This window comes from Bubalus bubalis, chromosome 21 (assembly GCF_019923935.1).
Source record: "Bubalus bubalis isolate 160015118507 breed Murrah chromosome 21, NDDB_SH_1, whole genome shotgun sequence".
Classification (NCBI taxonomy): Eukaryota; Metazoa; Chordata; class Mammalia; order Artiodactyla; family Bovidae; genus Bubalus; species Bubalus bubalis.
This window is the reverse complement of record NC_059177.1, coordinates 36,839,706-36,862,609: the sequence shown is the minus strand read 5'-3', so window position 1 is coordinate 36,862,609 and position 22,904 is coordinate 36,839,706. Positions and strand designations below refer to the sequence as shown.

Sequence of the window (22,904 nt, the reverse complement as noted above, 5' to 3'; positions counted from 1 at the left end):
TTAAAAAAATCAAGTGTTTCCCTGACTTCAAGACACAGTGCTACATTTTGTATCACTGAGAAAGAAAAAGGAGCAATTAATCACGACCTTCTATTAGATGTAAGGACCATCCTGACTACAGAAATTTTCAAGTATCAAAAAAAAAACTGGTATCTCAGGGCTGAATGAATTCATGATAGATGAATGATGGTAAAGTGTTACTTTCATTCTAATCTGATCATTTTTATTGTTTATTCTTAATCTTCTTTTGTTTAGGATGCTTTTCTATAGGAATAGGATACATTAACAATTTTTACTCTGGAAGGCTTTTGAATCATGGACCTATAGAGCCTTCACATTTATCAAGCTGAATCAAGAATCAGATGCTGATTTTGTCTGAAAATTTCATCCCTCAGCTCTTTATCAAAATCATCTAAACAAACTGAACATGAACTTTTGAAAAAAAAAAAATGCTTTCAAACTTGAGTATGTTTTTCAATTAAAGTTCTTCTTTTACTAGAAAAATTTCCTTGACACATTCAAGATGTTCAAAAGATGTAAAAGTGAAACATTCCACTTTAAACCTCAAAACACTAATTCTGAGGAAAAGACAAAGAAGATTAGCCTGGCTGCACTAGCTTCCTCTCCCAATATTCTATATGCCTTATTATTGTCAGACATTTTGACATAATGAGAAATTACAATAATTATTTCCCCTACCCTGAAGACGAGATGACTAAAATACAGCCACCAGCAGAAAACAGAAGAACCAGATATAAAATCTTCTAAAAATTATTGCAAATGGATAATCATTACTCTTGCTTTATATTACTGCCTTAGGGATATTTCTGTTTACCATGGGATCATTAGTAAACCAATAATCTTTAATCATGCAGACTAGCTTTCTCCATCAACCTCTGGGTCTGAATATCTTCAGGTATGTTTCAAAATTGCACAAATCAGATTTTACCCATGTAGCATCTTATCTTGCCTGCTTTTATAATTCATTTCTATAAATCAAATCAGAGCATTAGAAAGTTGGCCACAGACCATTACACGACTGTTTTTACTTGCATTTTCCATAAAGGTAACTAGACTTTCCTAAGCAATCATTTTGAACAGGTGCAGTCTTTTTTGGGGAAGCATTCTGATAATCCTATTACCTTATGTTTGAAAAAACCCCAAGGGTTCAAACCTAATCATCCCAGCTTTGTGAGCAATTTTAGACTTTCCATCAAGTTCACAGGATATGAGAGTAAAACTCACTCTGTGCTTACCAATAAAGAGTGAAAGATTCTTTTAATCATCCTTCTTTTAAATGAATTGACTTTTATAACAACTATCAATTAAGTGCATCTCGACAAGATGCAAATAGATAAGTCGAGGCCAAGGGACATAAAGAAAAATAACAGCATGAAAGTATGCAAGAGGACAAGCTAATTGGTGTGGTATCTTAAATAATGTTAGCTATAGGCTTTTACATGAATTGAACAGCTCGAAAATACAAGGGCTGGAAGTCAGAGATGACAGTAGTCAGTTAGACAAACCATTACTGATGACCAGTACGAAATACTGCCTAGAAATCTGATCCCTTGAAGAAGCCAGAAGAGGAACTAGCTTTGGCTGGACACAGACACTTTGTTAAAATAAAAATAAAAACAAAATGTGATATGATAAAAGCACTCTGAGGCTATTCTGCTGGGGTACAATGCAGGCCACATTTTATTTCTGTGTGAAGGGGAATATGACTGTGAGGTATGGGGGACAATGACAGCAGCCCAGAGCATTTAAGAAAAATTCATGTTTCTAGAAGAATTTCCTATCATTCATGTTGAAATAGAGGATTCTCAACTCCTTCTCATGTTAACACAGCTGTACAAAGCTTCTTTGCGGTGTTAGGAATCAAGATCCAGGCTCTGAAAGAATCAATTCTACAGGCTGCTAACCTTGAACCTGGTTTCCTATTGATTCTCCAGAGTATGTGCATACATCTCTACTGCACAGGAGAACCACAAACTCAGCAAAACCTCACTGCATCAAATTAACGGAGGGAAAGAGCATATTACACACAGAATATGTGAAAAGACATTGGGCCTTACTACTTTTAAGTAAGCAGCTTCAACTAAGCTGAGGAAATGTGTAAGTGAGGAGTAACAAGATATACTTTAAGGGCCAGATATGAGTGATCTGTTCACCCATCAACTGTTAATGTGTAAACAAAAGTTTCTCAAGTTCCCTCTTGAATTCAACAGGGAAACCTACTGAATTTAGCAAATGTGTAGAATTAGTGGAGTCTAACTGTAATCAGTTTCTTGGGTACTTCCCCCACTTTCCCATTGGATATACACATACTGCACTCATTCAAACAAAGTATTTCTTTTGAGAGATTATTAGAGTTAAGACTACTGAGCTAAGTATGTGGCATTCATTACTGCAATAAATCCTCATAAGAGCTATATGAAGTCAGGTCAGCAAGGTCACACAAATCACCCAAGGTTGCAGAGCTAGGAAATGACAGAAAACTTCCCATCTATCCCCCACCTCTACTGTATACAATCTAACAGGCAGAGAAGTATTCTTTAATACTTCATATTGACAGCTCTTTCTTTAAGAATCTCAAAGATAAATTTGAACTCAATTCCTGCCAGGTAACCATAGTCAACCTTACTGGAATCTGAATTAGTGGTTTTCTAAATGGTGAATAATAAAAAACCATCAGCAAAGCATTGAGGGACTACTCTGTCCTACACAGTTGACATCTATCACCACTTAGAATTAATCCCCACAACTGTCCTAGTATATATATTATCCAAAGCACCAAGGGATGAAGCCACTTGCCCAAGGTCCCACAGCTAGCGAGCATTCTGACATAAGGCTGTTTCCTTCCCTGTCTCCACACTCCCCTCTAAAAAACTGAAACTGAGCAGGGAAACAAGCCAACACACTGGTATCAGCCACGTGGCCAAAGGTAAGGAAGAAGTCATTAGAGGAGAAGCATTGCTCACCTGACTCCAGGCGCCAGCCTTCCACTTGGGGCATCTTCCTCCTCGGCACTTTCTGTGCCCATTTGGCTTAGCAAGGTGTTTACAGTAATCACTTTCTAAATGGCTTCCATCTTTTGCCATGCAGTAAACATTTCGTTGTTTATGCCCTCGACCACAAGAGACAGAACACTGAAATATAAAGCAATGGCAAGGTTGTTTTTTTTTTTTTTTTTAAATCACAAGAAATTTGATAAAAACCTAGGTCGTGAGATGTTAAGATCATGCCTAACAAGAGTCACCATTCCCTCCCCCTCTGCAGTGCCATTTTGGATAATATCTCAAGGCTCAACATGGAAGGAACATGGCAGTGGAGGAAAAAAAATATGGACAGCGGGAATCCTGTCTAGTATTTTGGGTCACTCAGGAGTGAGGGTAAATCCTGGTAATATAGGCCAAAAATAAGCCCACGAACCTGAAATTACCATGAAATTATGATTTAAAGAAGTCCTACTATGAATTAGTAAGGATTTATTTTGGACATCTCACTTCATGCAGTCTCTGATCAAGATACTTCTTCAACAAAATGCCTCGTGATCCACTCTTTTGGATAAAGGTGCATTTCCAAAATACAGCTGTGTTCAATTTCCTAATGAATTGATTTAAGGAAACTCTTCTACCATTTTTCAGAGGATAAGCTCTCATTTTCCCAGTCCATTGGAAAGGAGGTGAAAAAGGCATGTTAGAAACTGAAAGGTAAGTTAGCAGGTGGGTCTGTGCCAAGTTTGGGAGGGAGGCATTACCTTTCAACTTTGATCTGCAGGTTCACTGAACTGTTTTAATGTGACCTTGTCTGACCACATCTAAGAAACTTGACTTTGATTTCAGAGTAGGTTTCTCAGAAAGGTTTAGGAATCAAAGTGCTCATGGAGTCGGGACAAAAATGTGACATGACAGCTTCTTGTAGAACAGGCAAGAGGCTGGCCCCAATGAGTACACTGAGATATTCAACGTCCATTGCCTCATTAGCGATTACAGAAGTCATTACCACTTGGATCATAAGCTTGCTGGCTCCGGTTTTCAAGACACATTATTTCCCAATACAATGTCCTTACATTTCAGAGGGAACTGAGTTTAAGAATGAAGAGCAAAAATGTGAAAATGCAACAAAAATAGATTTCAAGTGTCATTTCTTTCTACTCAATGTTTCTAGTTTCTCCTTTGAACTTTGTGATTTTGTTAACTTAAATGGCCAAAGTGTCCTTTCAGGTCTAATAGATAAATAGCACCATGTAAAACATGTAGTCTAATATAAATTGAACCACCATTACCAAGCGAGCTCTAAGTGATCCCATTCATATATGTGCCAGACATGTTTTTTTTCTAGTAAATATAGACTATTATAAAAATTCCAAAGTAGCTGCTAGAGAAATGTAAAATATGTGTATTAATATATTGGGGCCTAACTTTTTACTTTAGGAGATAGAAAGGTTTTTTTCTTTTGAGCTCTTATTTTGTGAGTATTATGATTTTGAGTAGTCATTCTGGAAGGAGTATACAGAGTGGAAGGAAGGAGTCCAATTTAAATATCTACATCAAAACAAAAATATCCATCTTTCAGCCTTTAGAGTTTTGATGTATATGAAGACTTTGGGCTACAATTCTAGAAGACTTTTCTAATGAATCTCCAAGAAGTTTCCCTATAAACCAACTTACACACAGATAATCCCTATTATTAGTGACTAATTTTAGTATTTAAAAATGTTACTTCCACCAAAATTACAGGCACAGTTAGAGTTTGAGGTGCGTTCATTTGTTTAGTCAGCAGACATTTATTAAGCACCTACTAAGTTTTCAGGATTATGCAAAGTGTTGGGAATACAGTGATAAATAAGAGTGATATAATCCCTGCCCTTGTGGAGTTTAGAGACCAGTGAGGGAGACCAGCATTAATCAAGTGACAACAAAAACAAATACGTATTTGCTAACTGACTTGAGTACTCTGAAGAAAAGGGGCTGAAGTGCCTGCAAGAGGAGTCCCTGGGGCATTCCTGAGGGCCAGACCATGCCGAGCTAATAGGTCACAATAATGTATTTTATTCTCCACAAGACGGAAAATCACTGAGGGGTTTTAAGTTAGCGTAAGACACAGTCTAATTTTCGCTTCAAAATTCTATTTTTACTACCGAGTAGACAATGGGTAGAAATTCAGCATTAGTGGAAACAAGAAAACTTAGGAAGCTAACGCAGTTGTCCAAGCAAGAGGTGACGGTGGCACTGATGAGGGGTGAAGGAAGCTGGTGAATTAAAACCGTTTTTGAACTACAAGTGACAGTTCCCCGATGGATCTGCTGCGGGGTGGATGGGAGAGCGCAGGGGCAGGAAGGCCTCCAGGGTTTCTGCTTTGGGCAATTGGATTAGAGTGATGATATGGACAGAGATGGGGAAAACAGCACGGGGAGTCAAGACTATATTATTTTCTAGGAGATGAGCTGAATTTAGAGGATATGGGTTCATGGGCGGTAATGTGTTTGATTAGGGTGAAGAAACAGACATAGCTGTCTTATTAATCAGATGAACAAGTATCAATTGAAAGCAAGTTTGACCCTGAAGTATCATCATTTCAATAGACAAACAGTTCAGACAAGCTGTCCCTAAATATGGAGGGGAGGAAGAAAGTTGGTGGAAATGGAGATTTAGTAATCTATTGGTCTGTAAGTTCCATGAGGTTAGGGGTTACAGAAGCTTTGTTTATCACTATGGAATTATACTTCCAACACTTTGTAGAATACTTAGAACTTTGCAGGTGCTCAATAAGTGTTGAATGAACAAATAAAACAAATCCATTTAGTGGTCACTGGAAGAGGTAACCTAATATTAGGGAGCAATCTACAGAGGCAGAAGTAGCAAAGGCACAGCTTTCTCCCATTCATTAGGTGCAAGGCACTACTCAAAGACTTTATATACATTATCTCATTTAATCCTTCCAATAACCACAGAGACAGGTACTATTATTGAAGACAAATGGCGTTTTCAAAATAGCATAACCAAAATGCTTTATGTGTATACATCTCTTCCTATATGACTCCAATTAAGTGGCTAGATGTCTTTTGGGAACATAACAGCACAATGAAAATCAACAGCATCACTGATAATAATTCATCTGAGAAGTGCTACTGGTGCGGCCAACATCTATTACCCAGGAAATAAAGATGGAGGAAGTTGATTTTAAATATAACACCTTAAAAATCTTTTAAATACCTGGATTAGCTACATCGGCAATGGCACCCCACTCCAGTACTCTTGCCTGGAAAAATCCCATGGACAGAGGAGCCTGGTAGGCTGCAGTCCACGGGATCGCTAAGAGTCAGGCACGACTGAGCGACTTCACTTTTCACTTTCATGCATTGGAGAAGGAAATGGCAACCCACTCCAGTGTTCTTGACTGGAGAATCCCAGGGACGGAGGAGCCTGGTGGGCTGCCGAACTGGGGTCGCACAGAGTCAGACACGACTGAAGCTGGAGAATCCCAGGGATGGAGGAGCCGGCTGCCGTCTATGGGGTCGCACAGAGTCAGACACAACTAAAGCGGCTGCTCGCTTCAGTCGTGTCCAACTCTGTCCGACCCCATAGATGGCAGCCCACCAGGCTCCTCCGTCCCTGGGATTCTCCAGGCAAGAACACTGGAGTGGGCTGCCATTTCCTTCTCCAATGCATGAAAGTGGAAAGTGAAAGTGAAGTTGCTCAGTCGTGCCTGACTCTTAGCGACCCCATGAACTGCAGCCCACCAGGCTCCTCCATCCATAGGATTTTCCAGGCAAGAGTACTGGAGTGGGGTGCCATTGCCTTCTCTGAGCAACAGCAACAGCAGCACCCATATCTAAGGGTGGTTTTCTTATTTGGGGACGTGAATGAAACTGATTTGGAGAAAAGGATGCAACACTTCAGTATGACTTACCATACGTATTATTTGCCTAAAATTCAGATCTAAAAGTGATAAAGAAATTCTTAAGGTATCTAATCTGATAGCAAACACCTTTCATTTCATGTTTTCTAAATTACCAATGACAAAAAGCAGCTGCTTGTGGAAATTTCCCTAGCTAGCAGGCTTATTAATAGGTCTATTATGATTTCATAAAGAAGTTATCATCTTGATAACCAAATAAACACAGGTTTTAGCTCTTCTATTCTGAGGGAAATTTCTGTATGATTATTTCCAGTCCTTTCCCAGGCACTGATTTTTGTCTCAACATGCGTTGCAGAAATAATAGTTGAATTTAGTGTGTCACCTAGTACATATTATTTTTTGGCTATATATATGAAGTTTTCTGCTCTGGGGAATATTTAATTCCTTATATTTGCAGCCAAATAACCTTCTAATTTGCCAGGTGGACCCTGACTTTTTTCCTCTGGAGAAACAACCCAATACATTTAAGAGAATGATTTTTCTTCCAACTTTGAGCAACACTCTTAAAGTAATCTCTGTTTGTTACACAGAAACACCAAGGTCAGTATCTCTAATGCCTTGGCTTTTGTTTCTGCGAGGTCATTCAAAGGGAATGTTTAACACGGAGCTTTGTGGAGAGGTTGTCTTAATTTTTTAGATGAAGGTCTAAGAGTTTAAAATCTGTGCATTTCAACACATATGGTGGAAATGGAACTGGCCCTCTCTCTCTAGTAGTAGCTCTGGATGTGGCGTGGATTTGCATCTCACTCTTCCTGGTGTGCTGTCCCTGGCGTCAGGGATGCCCTGCGTCAGTTCCTTCACTTATATTGAGGAGCTGGGTCTCTCAATCACCCAGCAGCCAGCAAACAACCTGGTGTGTCTGCCTGGATGACAAGGGCTGAAGATCCAGAGAGAATGAAATCCCTAGCTTTGCTGAGGCTGGTGAGAACCTGGACATCTGAAGGGAGATGGGGAACCACATGGAACTGGTAAGGACACCATTAGGAGCCAAGAAGGAATAAGAAGGGGAGGGTGGAGGTCACAGATGCACACAATATCTGGCCAGAAGGAAGCTTCTTGATGAGGCTGGATGATGCTGGGCGCTCAGAGGAGGTAATGCAGTGAGTGGGGTGTGAACCAGGACTACTCAAGTTGTAGCTGATGCTTGATAATAAAGGTTAATGGACAGTCCAGGAGGACAGCTCCAGCAGAGTGTCTGGGCACAGTGGAGTATGTCTCAGTGATTTTTATCTCCAAGTGATTTGTATATATAAGATTCTGTTTATGTGAAATGTATTTTGGAGGATATTGAACAAGGAGTCTATATTTCCAAACAGAGGACTGACAGCGGGTTAGAAATAAGAATTGAAAAGCCAAGAGAAAGGTCAAATGCTAGAATCTACTAAGCTAAGCCAGGACTCTATAATGATCTAAGCATTTCTGACAGATAGAAAACCATCACTCTGAGACTGGTGGGCAGAGTTCAGTTATGAGACAGCAGACTCTACTAATTATTATTCAAGGCCTTTCCCTAGTGATTCTATAAAATATGAAAAAATCATCTAAATCATTTAATATAAAAAATGAAATGTATCCTTTCATAACAATAAGCTCTTCTTGATTCCACTCTGATTCTGATTTTGTTTAAAAAACATAGTCAGATCCCATCTGGGAAGTATGATATCAGAAAGCAGGCAATGCATATGCCCACAGTTCAGAACTGCCTTTGCCAATTACAGTGATAAGTGAAGTGAATATTGCATGAACATCTTACCATCATGAAAAGCAAAGGATTCCAGCCTGTACCCACCAGGTAAATAAACAGAAAAAATAAACAGAATATGAGAGGAGAGATATAGACTTAGGGATCAAGGTCAGGGCAAGACCTAGAAATCCATGTGGGCTAGTAACTGCAATCCATGTATGTTTATTACTGCTTTCCACACTATAGTTGCTGAGAAAATATTTACAGGAATGAATGAACACATGAAGGCTACAGCCATCACAGAAATGGACTATGACCCAAATGTCATATTTTCCTAATGGTTTCAAGAAAGAACCACCTGGAATCTGATCCACCTTATTTGGCACAGCTATTTAGATTCAAAGAGTTGGAGCAGGACTATTAGAAATCACATCAGCTAACTTTTATTGACCTCTTATATGAGTGGGACCATGAGCTCAAAGATACTAGCTTCTCCAATTTAATCTCTATAGCAACCCCATCCATGGCTCACGTACTATTAGGATTCCTCTTAACGAATAAGGAAACTGAGGATTAAAGAGGTGACATGACTTGCCCAGGGTCACAGAGCCAGGAAACAGCAGGGTTAGCCTCTAAATACGGCAGGTATGTTTCCAGAATGACCATTTTCTTCCTTAAGTCATACTGAAGAGAAGACCTGGTTAAGACGGCAGGCTGTTCATTCACCTCTGCTTATCCATGGTGACAAGAGAAAACTGGGATTTCAAAGAAACTCTTCCTAAGACTATTTTAGAGATCTCTGACTCGTTAGTCTCCCAGGAAAAGGATGGTTATACAGTGTGTTTCTCATTTTAATACAACCTTTTTAGCACTCCGGGAAGAAAGATGCTATGAAAAATGAGCATACCACTATGTGCAATATCACATAAAGATAAAGAGCCACATTTCCTTTCGGTCAGAGCCACACTCTGGTTTTCTCGTGGCCATTTTTCAAGGTTGATTCACCCCTTGCATTCAGCCTGAGGTCATATGCTGAGTTTTCCTCTCTATTCACTGCTGAATGGTCCTTTGCGTGGTCAGGAATGGAAGGTTACAGGTTGTAAATTTTGGGCTGCCAATTCACCAAGGACTAAGCTCTCAAATATTTGAGCTAGAGGTCATCTCAGAGATTATTCAGACCATGTATTTATTTTTACAAATTCAACACAACGGAAGAGGAGACACGCCGTGCTCATAGTCACACAGGAAAGAAGCAATAGATGGATGTAGGAGCTCCTGGACCCAGCACAGAACACGACTTGGTGCCAACTGCACGGAGGATTTGTGAATAGATTCCAGTGTTTTGCATGTTGCTTGGGACCTACAGCTGACCAGACATCCTAATTCTTTCCACTCCAACTCGGTCATGCCCACATAGTGCTAGCAGCATGGTCTGGGGCTACCCAAGGCAGGAATAAATTCTGCACCTCTGGCTCTAAAGGATTACCAACACAAATGTGAACAAGCACGGGTTTCACTATCTCTTGTTCTAAGATATCAGTTAAGAACAAATTCCGAGAGGTGGCTGCGCACGAATCGGGATTCCTCAGCTCATTGCTGAGGAATGGCACTTGTCTTCACCTTGCTCTAAATTTCAGCCCTTCGAGACACAGGTTTTGGAGTCAGACAGACCTAGGGTAGAGTGCAATCTGCCACTTTATCATGGTGCCATCTGGGGCAAGTTTCCCAACCTGTCTCAGCTGTGTTCTCTGTAACAAAATGAGGATAACACCACCATACATATGCAACAAGGCTGCCTTACAACCAGATATGACAAAGTATACAGAGCCCTTGGGGTTTTGCTGGACAGTGTAAAAATCGACACACATTCACTGTTTCCACTGATACTACTTGTATTTGGTGGACTCTTTAAAAAGATCTCCTAACATGCAGTTTAAAAGGTGAATGTTTTTTAAAATATATGTTCACTTATGGAGTCCAAAGTTAACATTCTAATACAGGCACTTCTGGGTGAACAAGTCTGGAAAAATCTTCCTCTTGTGAATGGGGGAAGTACTTTCCTTTCTAAAGGTCACAGAGAGATCCCCAGAGCAGACATAAATGCGGATGATTCCTTCGCTTCTGCAGTGCCCTTTTTACTCTCATAGACTATTACTCAGTAATACAGGCTCTTCTAACCACAGAAGACAGAAACACAAGTAAGAGAAAGAAAGGCATCACTACTGAAAGCCACATCTCTACTCCATCATTTCCTGTTCACATTTGCTATCTCAAGAACTCCTTTTGTCTTTTTTTTTTTTTTTTTGGTCATGTTATTTCTTTCAATGTCCTGAAGCACAGAATCCACATTAGTGATAACCATATTCAGTCACTCCCCAGCTCGGTCCCCAGTGGTGGGAATGCTAAGAATCTTTTGTCAAAAAGCATATCTTCTCATTGGCAATGTAAACATGTTTAGGGAAATTTTTATAGGGCTTCTCACAATACAAGAATGGCTCTGAACAGGGGCATCAGGGAACCAAAATGACGGAGGAGGAAGGAGAGAAAGCTTGGCCACGAAACAAGGGCTGTGACTTCAGGGCGTAAAGCCAGTGTTGACAGGCCTGCCTGATGGCCGTTCATGTCCAGGACCACCATGGCACTTATTACCATGAAAAGGAGCTGCGGAAGCATGAGATTGGCAGGGAGCACCACGAAAGAAAGCCGAGGCAGGAGTCACAGTCACTGCAGCCGGATGGGGCACTGGGCCATCCTTCTTCCCCCGACCCCCCCAAACCCCAGCCTGTGCAATGCTACAAAGGTCTAAGACCACGGAAAAAAGGGAACTAAGATTCACATGTCAACTCTCAGAGCACACTTGAAGGAGCCTGTCAATACTATATCCAAGTAGGTGGCCCCTCAATCGCCTCACAAGGGACATGGCAGGGCCAGGAAAAGAAGCGGAGGCAGTGAGAGATGTTCATGACCCCCACCTTCCATCACTTCCAAAAAGTGGATGCTCTCCAGTTGCATCCTGTAGCTTCATAATATAACAACTTCGTATCAGAGGATGGAAAAACATTTTCACATGAAATACAGTAGCATATGAAGTTAGCTATGGAACTTGTGAAACCCAAATTGGGGACCTTCTTATTCTGCAGGAGTATAAACATTACAGTTTTTCTCCCCATCAAGACAGAAACAAAAACCAAGAAAATCTGCAAAAGCCATACATGGTGACTTCTAGCGTGGCCACATCCAATAGTGCCTCCAGGGATTTGAGGTATATTATGTTATCAGGCTCTGTTACCCCTAGATCCCCACTCCCAAGCACACTGCTGATTTTTGTAATGCTTCTTTCCCTTGCAAGGTTAGATGTGATGATTTTTTGGTAATCTGACTTCAGCAAAATCATGACATTGTCACTTTTCAGGAAAGAGGTGAAGATGGTACCAGGACCCATCCTCTAACCACAGAAGTATTTGTGAAGGCAGACTGGAAGATGGGGAGGGTAGTGGGTGACGTTTTTGTTCTAGGATCCTTTATTCTCAGCTGTTCCAAAGGTGGGTGCGGAAGAGCCTGAGTGATAGAAAAGTTACGTCCGCTGGGAACACGGATCCAAGTTTCCTGATACTCTGCAGGTGGGTTGTAACTAAAGGCCCAGGCTGAAGCGTTCAAGGCTATCTGGAGATGTCATTCTGCTAGATGATAGCACCTGAGAAGACCCACTCATTAACGCTACTGTCCCAGGCAGCCGGGGAGAGTCATGGGAACTTAAGGTGCCCTTGGGAATGCCTCTGTAGAAAAGCAATCCAGATAGGCTATATGTGGATTTTCAGACACCCAACCAATGTTCAGCCCTGAGCTTCTTCCCCCTCCCAAAGAGCTAGTCTAAGTATTATTCAGTCATTTAAAAAACACTAGGTTATGGTTCATTTAATTGCCTCTTCCATTCTTGCTTTCTCTGCCTGTCTGGTCCTTCCTCCATCAGCTTCATGTGAAAGGAACATATTTATCTGCCAGTATGTCAAGTATCTTACATTGAAAAAGTTACAGCTGGAGAGGTAGGTAGTTCATGTATTGAATTTGCTTTGGGTGGATATTAATGCTACCCCAGAACTGAAATGTGCATACCTCTGAGTTTGTAATCAGAGAAATATATCTCAGTGAGAGGGAAAAGGTCATCTTAACCATTACTGAATGAGATGCTCACCCTTCAACTTTGCAATGTTCTTCTGGGAGTTTCAGATAAAACCAAATTACCACCAATAGGCTCTAGTCAAGTCCTTTGTGGCTTTCCTTGTCTCTTCCTCCTGCTTACCTTTTGGTAAAGAAAAGACTCAAGAGTACCACTATGAAAGGATGAGATGAGAAGAAATAAAACCCAGCTAAAATGTAAGTGGCTCACAACACAGAAGAGTGGGCATAGAAGTGGCTAAACTTTTCTTTGATGGTTTTCTGTGAATTTAAATTATTCCTGCACTACTCTGAGATTTATTCAAATGGAAATCCCAGAGTTGAGGCAGAAGCATGTGTAATAACTTGGTTTTGGAATCAATCAGATCTAGTTTGATTACTAGCTCTTCATTTGTGATCTTATATGAGATGCTTAACCAGGTATGAAATGATGGTGAGTAAGCAACTTAAACCTAACATGTCCGAAACAGTTGTCCTGATCTTCGGATTAGCTTCTCCATTTCAATCAATGGGAACTATTCATCCACTTATTCAGTGCACAAAATCTGGCTGGAGTCATTCCAACTCCTTTCTTTCTCTCATTTCCCACATCTAAACTTGGACCAAATCCTTCAGCATTACCTTTAAAATGTCAGAATCCTACCACTCCTCACGACTTCCACAGAATACTCTCATCAGAATTACTTCAATGGCTTTTAATGTTCTCCCTGCTTCTATCTTTGTTCCTCCTGTAGCTTCCCCTAAATTCAAAAGCCAGGCTCATTCTTTTAAACAAATCCACATTTCTACTCAACTCTCCCTTTCCCCAATAGCTTCCTACTTCAGCAAATGTAAGCAAAAATTCCTCTAGTGGTCTTTTTCTCTCCCTCTACCATGAAGAACTTTCATGTTCCCCTCCATCAATTTCATCTCTAATTTCATATCCTACCACCCTTTATTTCAGCCGCATTCGCCTTGCAATTGTCAAGATACACCTGGCATACTCTTGTCTCTAGGTCTTCACCTGAAATACCATTCTCCTGTAACATTCTTCTCCTGAGTATCCACATAGCTAACTTTTCTGTTTTCCCAGATCTCTGCTCAATTGTCACCTTTTACAGGATAACTGTCTGACCTTAAAAATTATAGTTCCCATCTCCTCTTACATGCTATTTTCGCTCTTCTTTATTTTTATCCATGGCACCACTCACGTTCCTTCACAATATATATTTCACCTCTTTTGTTTGGGATTTATAGGTTATTCCCCCTCCCGACTAGAATGTAAATTTGATGAGCTCAAGGATTTCTGTCTGTTCTGTTCACTGTTATCTCCCTAGTGCTCAGAGCAGTGCCTAGTTCATAGAAAACACTTGACTACTTAGGGAACATACAAATGCATGCATGAATGAATAGTATCTAATAGAGGCTAGAATCACTTATCTCACAAGAATTTTTATGGATGAAGCAAACACTCGACACAATGCTTAATTCATTGGTAAGGCTCAAATAAATAACAACTGCTCACTCCTATCTTTTGTGTCTATTCACTCCAAAACTGGCTAAGCACACTTGTGGTTTAATATTTAATTCATAGTTACAGGACTAAATACTGCACAGGGGACATCTAAGAGGAAGGTTATCTGAGAACGTGATGTAAGATAACAGGAAGTAGTAGAATCCTGAGTTCTGCACAGGCAAGACTAACACTGAAAGCTTGGCTCATAGCCACTAAGACTGCCATATACTCTTAGGGTCACAAAATGCTTTTTTCCTCCCCAAATGTGTTACTTTAGATCAACACTTTTGCCAGGTGGGAAAAAAGTGTAGATATATAGACTGAAAGTAGACTAAAAAGAAATGTAATGGACGAGAATGGGTTCTATCTGGGCCGGGTATTGTCTATCTCCATTCTGGCTAGAAACATCAAAAAGCAAAAATGATCAACCACCCCAAAACAACAAACAAAAAACAAAAAGGCAAATAAGATATACCCCAAAACAAAAAACAAACCAAAAAACCAACAAACCAATCAAACAAAAATCCTAAAGACTTACACTGTTCCAAAATAATGTGTCTAGGTTTGAGTCTGATTTTTCTAGTTCCCTTTCATTTAGAAAAATGCTCTCAAAGTAGAGGGTATTCAGGATTACAAAACCAACATCAAGTCTGAGATTTTTAACTGAAGATTGAACCTGATAGAATTAAATCATTGCCACTCTCCTGTATACTCTCTACACTAGCCATCAGAAGCCTCCCTACTAAGTGAGATAGTTAATACCCAAATAATCGTATTAGGCTGCATCCAGAAAGATCTACTTTTCTTAGTTCAATAGATATCTCCCTACAGATGCATTCATTCACACTGTTCTAGCATGCTGTAAATGTCCAGGGGAAATACAACTTTTTTTCAGAGCTCTGGTCTCAAAGTGTTGGGTGACGAAACTCAATTGCTGAGTTCTTTTGAAAACCATTCAAAAGTAACTGAAGTGTTAAAAGGACCTATTCAAAAATTCAGACCCCAAAGACTCAGCTTCAATGGCTCTTAAAAAGTAGAAGAAAGCTAAACTGATTTATACTAGGGTAAGAGCCTATTTTTGCAGGTGCCACAAATCAAAATGAGTATTTACAGAAGTTCTGAAAGCCCTTCCAGAGAAAGAGAGGGAAAGCGTTAAACCTGGGAGTCAGTTGGGTCTGGATCCAAGAATTACTGATTGTATGATGCTGGTACATTTTACTTAGACTGCCTGGAGCTCAGTTTTCATACCTGCCTAATGGATACAATATGGACCATTCTGCAAGGATTATATGAGGATTAGCAATAACGCTTACAAAGCACCAGGCCCAAAGCTTCGCGCAAAGAAGTTGCTCAGTAAAATGTGGGCCTTTTGTTATTCTTTCTCCACTGCTGGTAAAATCCACCTGGCTTACTGCAGACGGGCACTTTTATATGCCACATCAAGGTACATAAGACCACTGGTCATCAGTTGGTGATTAGGAGGTGGAGAAACCCATTAATCCAGAGAACTGAGGTTTCCCAGAATAACTGGAAAGATTATAATTAGGTAAAAGGCAAAACTCCATTTCTAATTTCAAAGAGCTTTTGACATAGTTAGCCCATTGGTGATTTAAAACTCCAGTTATTTCTGGAAAGTGGCACCCATTTGTCTTATGGAGAACCACGGTCTCATCTACACTGAGTTCCAATGTGTGTCTTTCTTTTTATAAAAATTTCTGCTCTTTCATCCAATAAAGTTTAAACATTGTGGGAAGAATCCAATATTTCATTAAAGTTTGGGTCCTACCATAAAACTTCTGAGGCTGATGACAGTGTCTTGGGTTCATTTTTTTTGCCTTTCCTCTACTGATAGATTTCTTCTCTGGTCTCAAAGACCTGGACTCACTACTAGTAGTTTATTGCCATCATTAGTGACCTTTTTGAAGAAGAAGAATTGAGATTGATTTTCTTTCTAGGGCCAGGAGATGGATCATCTAAAATGTTCTCTGTCCCACAGATCTTGGAGTTCCATTTGCCATTTTGATCATAAATACGTATGTCTGTGTGGCATGGGGATCTGAAGTTGGTACATACATAGAACTACCATCTGTTAAAGCAGAAAAGATTTGAAAAGTGGAAAAGGAGAGGTATGAAGGAGTAAAACTTTAGAAACTTTTTTCCCCGTAAGTTCATGTACTGAAAAGCCAGGTTAACCTTACACATCTGAAAAAGCTGATCATGGTTTCTTCTGACAGGTTAAAAAAACAACTGGTGGGAAAACAACTGTGAAAATCTAGTGATCTCTACAACATAATAATTTACTATGCCTACTTAATGCCCATGAGAATATGGAAAGTTCTGCTGTAAGAAACTCACTGAACCATGACAGAAAGATAATATTGCTCCCAGGGGACATAAGCCAATGTTTGAAGACATTGTTAACACAACTAAGAAGATATGCTGCTGGCAACTAGTGGGTAGAAGCTAAGGATGCGGCCAAACATCCTATGATGTCCAGAACAACAAAGAAGTATCTGGTCCCAAACATCAATAGTGCCAAGGCTGGGAAAGCCTGCTTCGGACCTATACACAAGTCATGGAACAGTTTCTGTACCACTGTCCCGGTTTCTAGTCAGAAACTGGTTTCCTATTTCCAATATAAAATGCTCACTAGGATTAACTATGCTTTTATAAAAGTACCTCCTGTCCAAAACTCCTAAATGTTCAGTTCTGAAACCATCTCTTAAATAGAGGTGAACCATTACACATATGTAGATTCTACCATGAATGAGGGAAGTGCTGTTTGTCTGAAACATAAAGTGGAAAGGAATCTGTATCTATATATCTCTGGGTCTACCTCTATCTATCTGTCCATCCATCCATCCATCTCTATACTATGAGTGCTATCAGTTTATATAGCCCAAATGTAAGAACATGTTGGAATGCTGGAGTAACCTTGTTTTCTTAAGAAATTCTCATCCTCACTGATGACTTTCTATCCAGAGTTGGTAGCCCCCACCAAAGCTGCCATGCAGAATGTCTATGGAACACACTGGGCACATCTGTACACATTAACAACTTCCCCTCTTGGCTCCAAAGACTGAGTGACACTGCATGTTGGTTTGCAAATTCATAGTCTCTTGAGACACCTTTGAAACCCTTCTATTTTTAGTTTATTCTTGAAAATCTTTGACCTTGTTAGGTTCCTAGGATCCCACATACTACTTGATGGAAAATTCGACGCTCAAGAGAAGTATGTTCTGATAGCTAACCAGCGTCATTTCTATGGGGTTTGCAACTGTGACTTCAGCCATGACGTCTGATCATGAGTCCTCCCTATCCTCTGGGAGCCATGCTGTTGGATTCTTGACAACATCCCTGGCTGCCCTTAACCAGATGCCAATAATACTTCCCAAACCCATCTGTAACAACCAATTATGTCTCCAGATATTGCCCAATGTCCACTAGTAGATAAAAATCAACCCTGATTTTTAGAGAACCACGGAATTATCTCAAAGTTTTCAGAAAGTCCTTTAGAAAGCTCTCAAAACCAAACTGAGTTTAACTGACTTGGTGGGGGGTAGGGAACACAGAGGGCTGTTTTTTTGTTTTTGTGTTTTTTTGTGGATGAGAGTGGCAAAGGGCCCACTGAACATCAGTTTAACAAGGTCAAGATCCTAGGCTAAAAGGGTTTGGAATCCCTGGTCTTAGAAATGTGACATGTACGACGTAAAATCAATTTCCATGCATAGCAATGAAGATTACAGCTACAGTGAAACAAGCAGGCTGTGCTGGATAGCATTCTTCCCTGTCCTCGAAGCCATGACCTGCCACTGCTAAGGGGTTCCTGGACACTTCAGATCTGACTCAGAGACAGCCAAGGAGAAGGAAGTCACGATTTCACTAAGAACAGGCAAACTGCAATGGAGGAAGAGGTGAGTTGGCTGGGTGAAGGCTTTTTATGAGGCAGAAGGAAAACAGCACAGATTTTTCAAAAATTTCTTTAGTTTTCAAAGGAATCTGGGTTTTGGCTATGAAGCAATAGATAAAAATGGGCAGTCTGTATTTATTCAAGTATTTACTGGAATTTACTAGCAAGCCTGGCAGTGAAAGTCTGGATTTCCCTGGGAAAAGGGGAGCAACAAACCATACCATTCCCAGAGGCCTTTTCATTTTAGCTGCCTGGGTGGGACGGGTGGACAGAGGAAGGGAAGAGAGGGCAGAGGAAGAAGCTCATGGGAAAAAAACCAATGAAAACTAGGAAAGACGCTCTTTATGCTGAGCTCAGACTGGAGCACCCACTTTTATTATGATGTTACAGTGCAAATCTGAGATTAAAAACAGCTTCCTAAAATGTGTCAGAATTTTTAAAGCCCCGAAATAAATCCAGACATACACTCTCTGCTTCCTTGTGAAGTATAATACACATTCTGAATATATTTACGTTTAAGAACTTTTAAAAAATAACTTACTCTGAAAATTTTCAAACTTAAAGAAAAATTGTAAGAATATCACAAAGAACTCCCTCTCCCCTTATCTAAATTCCCTAACTACCAACATTTCACTACCTTTGGTCCCTCCATCCTCCTCCCTAAATATATATATATATATATATGCCATTATATTTTGTCTTTTCCTGGAAAATCCACATAGTGTCTCATCATCTCCAAAAGTCGAATTTTCCCAAATCAAGGACACTCTCCACATAAATACAACTCTGCAAGTCAGGAAATCACTACTGATACATCACCACCATCTAAACCTATGTTGTTTTTTTATGATTCCCTCCTACATGTTAGCTTTTTATTTCCATAGTTTTGGCCAGTGCAACAATCATTTCAGCTCCTGAGTAACTAGGATTTTCTCATTCATTCATTCATTTCAATATTATTGACAGTCTGCCTACTTTGCATAAGGCACCAAGCTTGAACAGTGGGCCTCTACAGCCTAAAGGAAATTAAGCTTTGGGGCAACTCAAGAAATGATTTGGTTAAAGAGAATTTCACTTGAAATGTGGTGGCTATGTCTGTATTTCTCCTTTTTTCTAGTTAATTTTTTATATCATCTTTTCCCTCACTTCATAGTGCCCCAGTCTTGCTCTTCACCTGGCTTACATTTAAGAGAAATAATTTTCTCATATTCATCCCTTTAGAGCTCTGAGCAAAATCTGTAAATGGCTCAATAATTCCAGAATGTTTCAAGTAGTTACCCCATGGAAAAACAGAAAATCTTAAATTGCAGATAACCTCTTTCCACAGCTTTTCACCACTTCACCAACTAAAGAGTAAGATGAGGAGATTACGTCTTGGTTGCTAATAGGTTCAAATCCTCATTTAGCCAGTGTGACCTAGTACCAACTAGGTAACTTCTCTGATGGTACTAAGCTCATCAAGTAGAAGAGATTAAATCTGATAATAGGAGTGAATTGCTTTGCATAACTCCTAGCAGAATATGTAAGTGAGAAGTGATTGTGATAATAAAAAGTCAAAACCATCACAATAATTACAGGAGGAAATGCATCATACAAAACTAAATGAGGGGGAAACAGCTCTTTTGTGGATAACTGAAACAATCCATTCCACTACTTTCTGAAATACATCAAAAAAAAGGTGGCTGAGGAGAGTTATTTTGACTTACTTCCAATTTAGTACAGAGACAACCTAAGGGTGAGGATAATAAATTTAAAAGAGCTTCTAAAAATACAGGCCACCTGAATGTTTATTGTTTATCATTTCCTTCAGATGTTGCCCTAAAGGGGAAAAAAACCCCCAACAAACCCACAACTCTATCTGATCACTAGAAAAGAACCAATGTTGCTACATACATTTTAATTTCTGGGGGCATCAGTATGGGATATAAACATGAAACAAACTATAATGTTTTCTTAACACTGGGGAGGTGAAGGTAAATGATGGCAATTACAGTGATGGAGGAGACATTTGGTTCAGCTCTTATTCTTCTAAAGTGTCTTTGAAAAAGCTCTATCAACCTAATCTGCTCAACCTTTACCTACAGGGATCAGTGAATATGAAAGCTGCCTTCCTGAAACTTCTCAAAGACAGCATGATCTCTTGGAATTCAAGCTTCTACAAGGTGGCTACCTGGTGGTGTCTGTTTTTGCCTTCTCCTAAAAACACCAATCAAACCTTGCCCTTTTGACCCACAGAACACATAAACATTCTTTCTCCTTAACTGAACTTACTGCCACGATGAACTTGAACTATGAGATGCACAAGAGGAGAGTTTGTTTTAACAGCTGCTTTTACATGGAGGCCCTGGAGTTACTATTCTGAAGATAGCTGATTCTAAAAGCCTCTCTTTTCACTGTCCTATTTTTTCAATGCTCAGCTGTCAGGGAACAACCACTGAAGTGTTCTCAACCAAAGGTGCAAAACAGAAGGACAAGGGGATGGTACTCACTAGATGGGAAGACATCCTACATAGGGATCCATTACATGCTGACACAGGGTTTTTCTCCCCAATTTATTTGTATAAGTTTACTTACCCCTTGACAAGCTGAATATTAACTGCTAATTGCCCGAGGTTGCGCTGCCTAATACAGTAGACACCAGTTACAGGTGCTGTTTATATTTAGAGTAATTAAGTTACATACAATTTAAAAATGCATTATCCCTATTGTACTTGGCCACATAATAAGTGCTTAATATTAGCCACATGTGGCTAGTAGCTTCCATATTAGAAAGCAATATGGAAGAGAGAATATTTGGAAAGAGAACATATCCATCATCATAGATAGTTATTGGACTGTTTTGGCCAGTGCATAATTTCATTCTAATAAGAGCAAGGGGATGCAGGCCTCACTAAGAATGGTGACTTTGTAGGTTCAGCCTATATGGATTGTTTTCCATACTACTTCTTCCTCCTTTCTTGGCTGCCAATGCTCTATTTTATACATTTCTGGAAAGGGGTCTTGTAGTGATTAAAATGATCCATGAAAACAATACCACTTTAGAGGAAACAACAACAGCAAGGAGCAAAGATGGCGGTGTGGCAACCCACACATTTCAGATCTTTTTATTGGTACCTAACAAAGGGGGGAATGTACCCTCGGCCACAACTTCCCATGCTGGTGTGGAGGCTCGTGGGCCCCTGCAGGGAGAGGCAGAAAGCCAGGCCCTCTACTTATCCTGACTCTTAGACCCCTGAACTCATATCTGGGTTCTAATGAAAAGATGAACAGAAACATACTTCCTGATAGAAGGTTTTTAAATGTTCCATGCCATCAGCAAGTGAGCATTTATCACTGAAAATTTACTGGGCGATTGCACATTTAAAAAGAAAGACAAGATCAATAATTTATATTTATTGAACAAAGATCATTAGCAACCATGAAGATACACACGCACATACACACACACACACACATATATATCCTAATAGCAACTTTTATTTTTATGGTTGTAGTAAGGCTGTCAGGAAAAAATTGTCAGTTCTTTACATGTTCAACTTTATTTAATACCAAATTTTCTCTCTTCCCAGTAGAATCAATAGCTCTGATTGTGCATTGCTATATCCTCAGCATGCCAGAAGAGACTAGCCCCACAGTAGGCAAATAACAAGTATTAGCTGAGAAATTAATGACTTCTTTTTTGAAGGAATGACCTGTAGTCTTTTACTCCCTCCTCATAAAATAAATCTTCCTCAACCACGTTTAATAATCAGGATTCCCTCCCAGCCAATTAGACTTGGACTCAGCCTCTACCTCCCACTCCACATTCCGAAGTTTCCATTTGTGTCCATTCCAGGAGGGCAACTCCCTGACCTGAGTCAGGGGGAGGAGCTACACTCCTCAGGGTCTAATGTCTCTCTACCCTTGCCCCCATCCCCACCTTTGGACTTTTTAAAACTGTAAAAACAGAAATCTGTCAAGCAGTCATGAAATATCAGCTGTCAGAAAGCAGGAACAGAATCTCTGACAGGCATACTATCATTGTAAATACTAAAACAAAACAAAACAAAACACAACTCCAGTTAAGTTTTATCTCCAATGAAACAGATGCAAGGACAGTGTGTTCTGTGGTTTTTAAGTACACGTGAGATGAGTGGTTTATAGAGTCTTAATCTACTCTGAGTTCAAATAAATTTTATAATTTCATATGTTGTAATGTTTTCATTAAAAAACTATCTTATTTCTATACTCTATATTGATAGAGCCAAATAATGTGTTTCTTATTTCTTTTTAAAAAAGATACTAGCAGAATGTTTAAGATATGCCTGCATTAGTAAAAAGATTCTTATTTTTATAAAAAATGCATTCATATTTAATGTGATATTCCTTGTAGCCAAAATCTTTATATCATCCTCTGAATCTGGCTATTAATATTAGATATTTCAAAAATAAAAGTGAGAGATGTTTTGCCATTCCCCAAACACAGTCAGTTATTGGAAGTGTTCAGAGCTGCTGGTTATGGGAATTTACCAATAAGAGTTATAAATTCAGATTTTCTATTGATGGAGTCAAATGGACAACATCAATATTAGCTAAAAAATGTTGAGTTTAGATGGAGGGTGAGTTTCAGCAATATCCTTTTATTGAGTATAAGCAAGAGTTAAAAAAAAAATTCACTCTGAACATGACCTGTTTCTTTCTACCAAAATAAATAGGATTAATATAGTCAAGCA

General features: G+C 39.6%; 1 protein-coding gene and 1 long non-coding RNA gene across 5 annotated transcripts in view; one reads left to right on the top strand and one right to left on the bottom strand.

The window, feature by feature from the left end:
• Positions 1–22,904, bottom strand: part of ADAMTS9 (ADAM metallopeptidase with thrombospondin type 1 motif 9) — a 161,484-nt gene that overhangs the window by 39,775 nt on the left and 98,805 nt on the right. For 2 of the 3 annotated variants that reach the window (XM_044933473.2, XM_044933474.2), the window contains exon 29: positions 2,985–3,152. The exons of the other annotated variant lie outside the window; for it this stretch is intronic. In XM_044933473.2, coding sequence (XP_044789408.2) covers positions 2,985–3,152 — 168 coding nt within the window. The remainder of the gene's footprint in view (positions 1–2,984; positions 3,153–22,904) is intronic. 3 annotated transcript variants of the gene reach the window in all.
• LOC102414058 lies at positions 6,753–22,377 on the top strand. 2 transcript variants are annotated; one of them, XR_003105538.3, is made up of 3 exons: positions 6,753–16,408; positions 16,517–18,196; positions 20,277–22,377. It is a non-coding gene; the product is annotated as an uncharacterized LOC102414058 (long non-coding RNA). The 2 variants fall into 2 exon arrangements; XR_006547191.2 differs by having other exon boundaries at positions 6,753–18,196.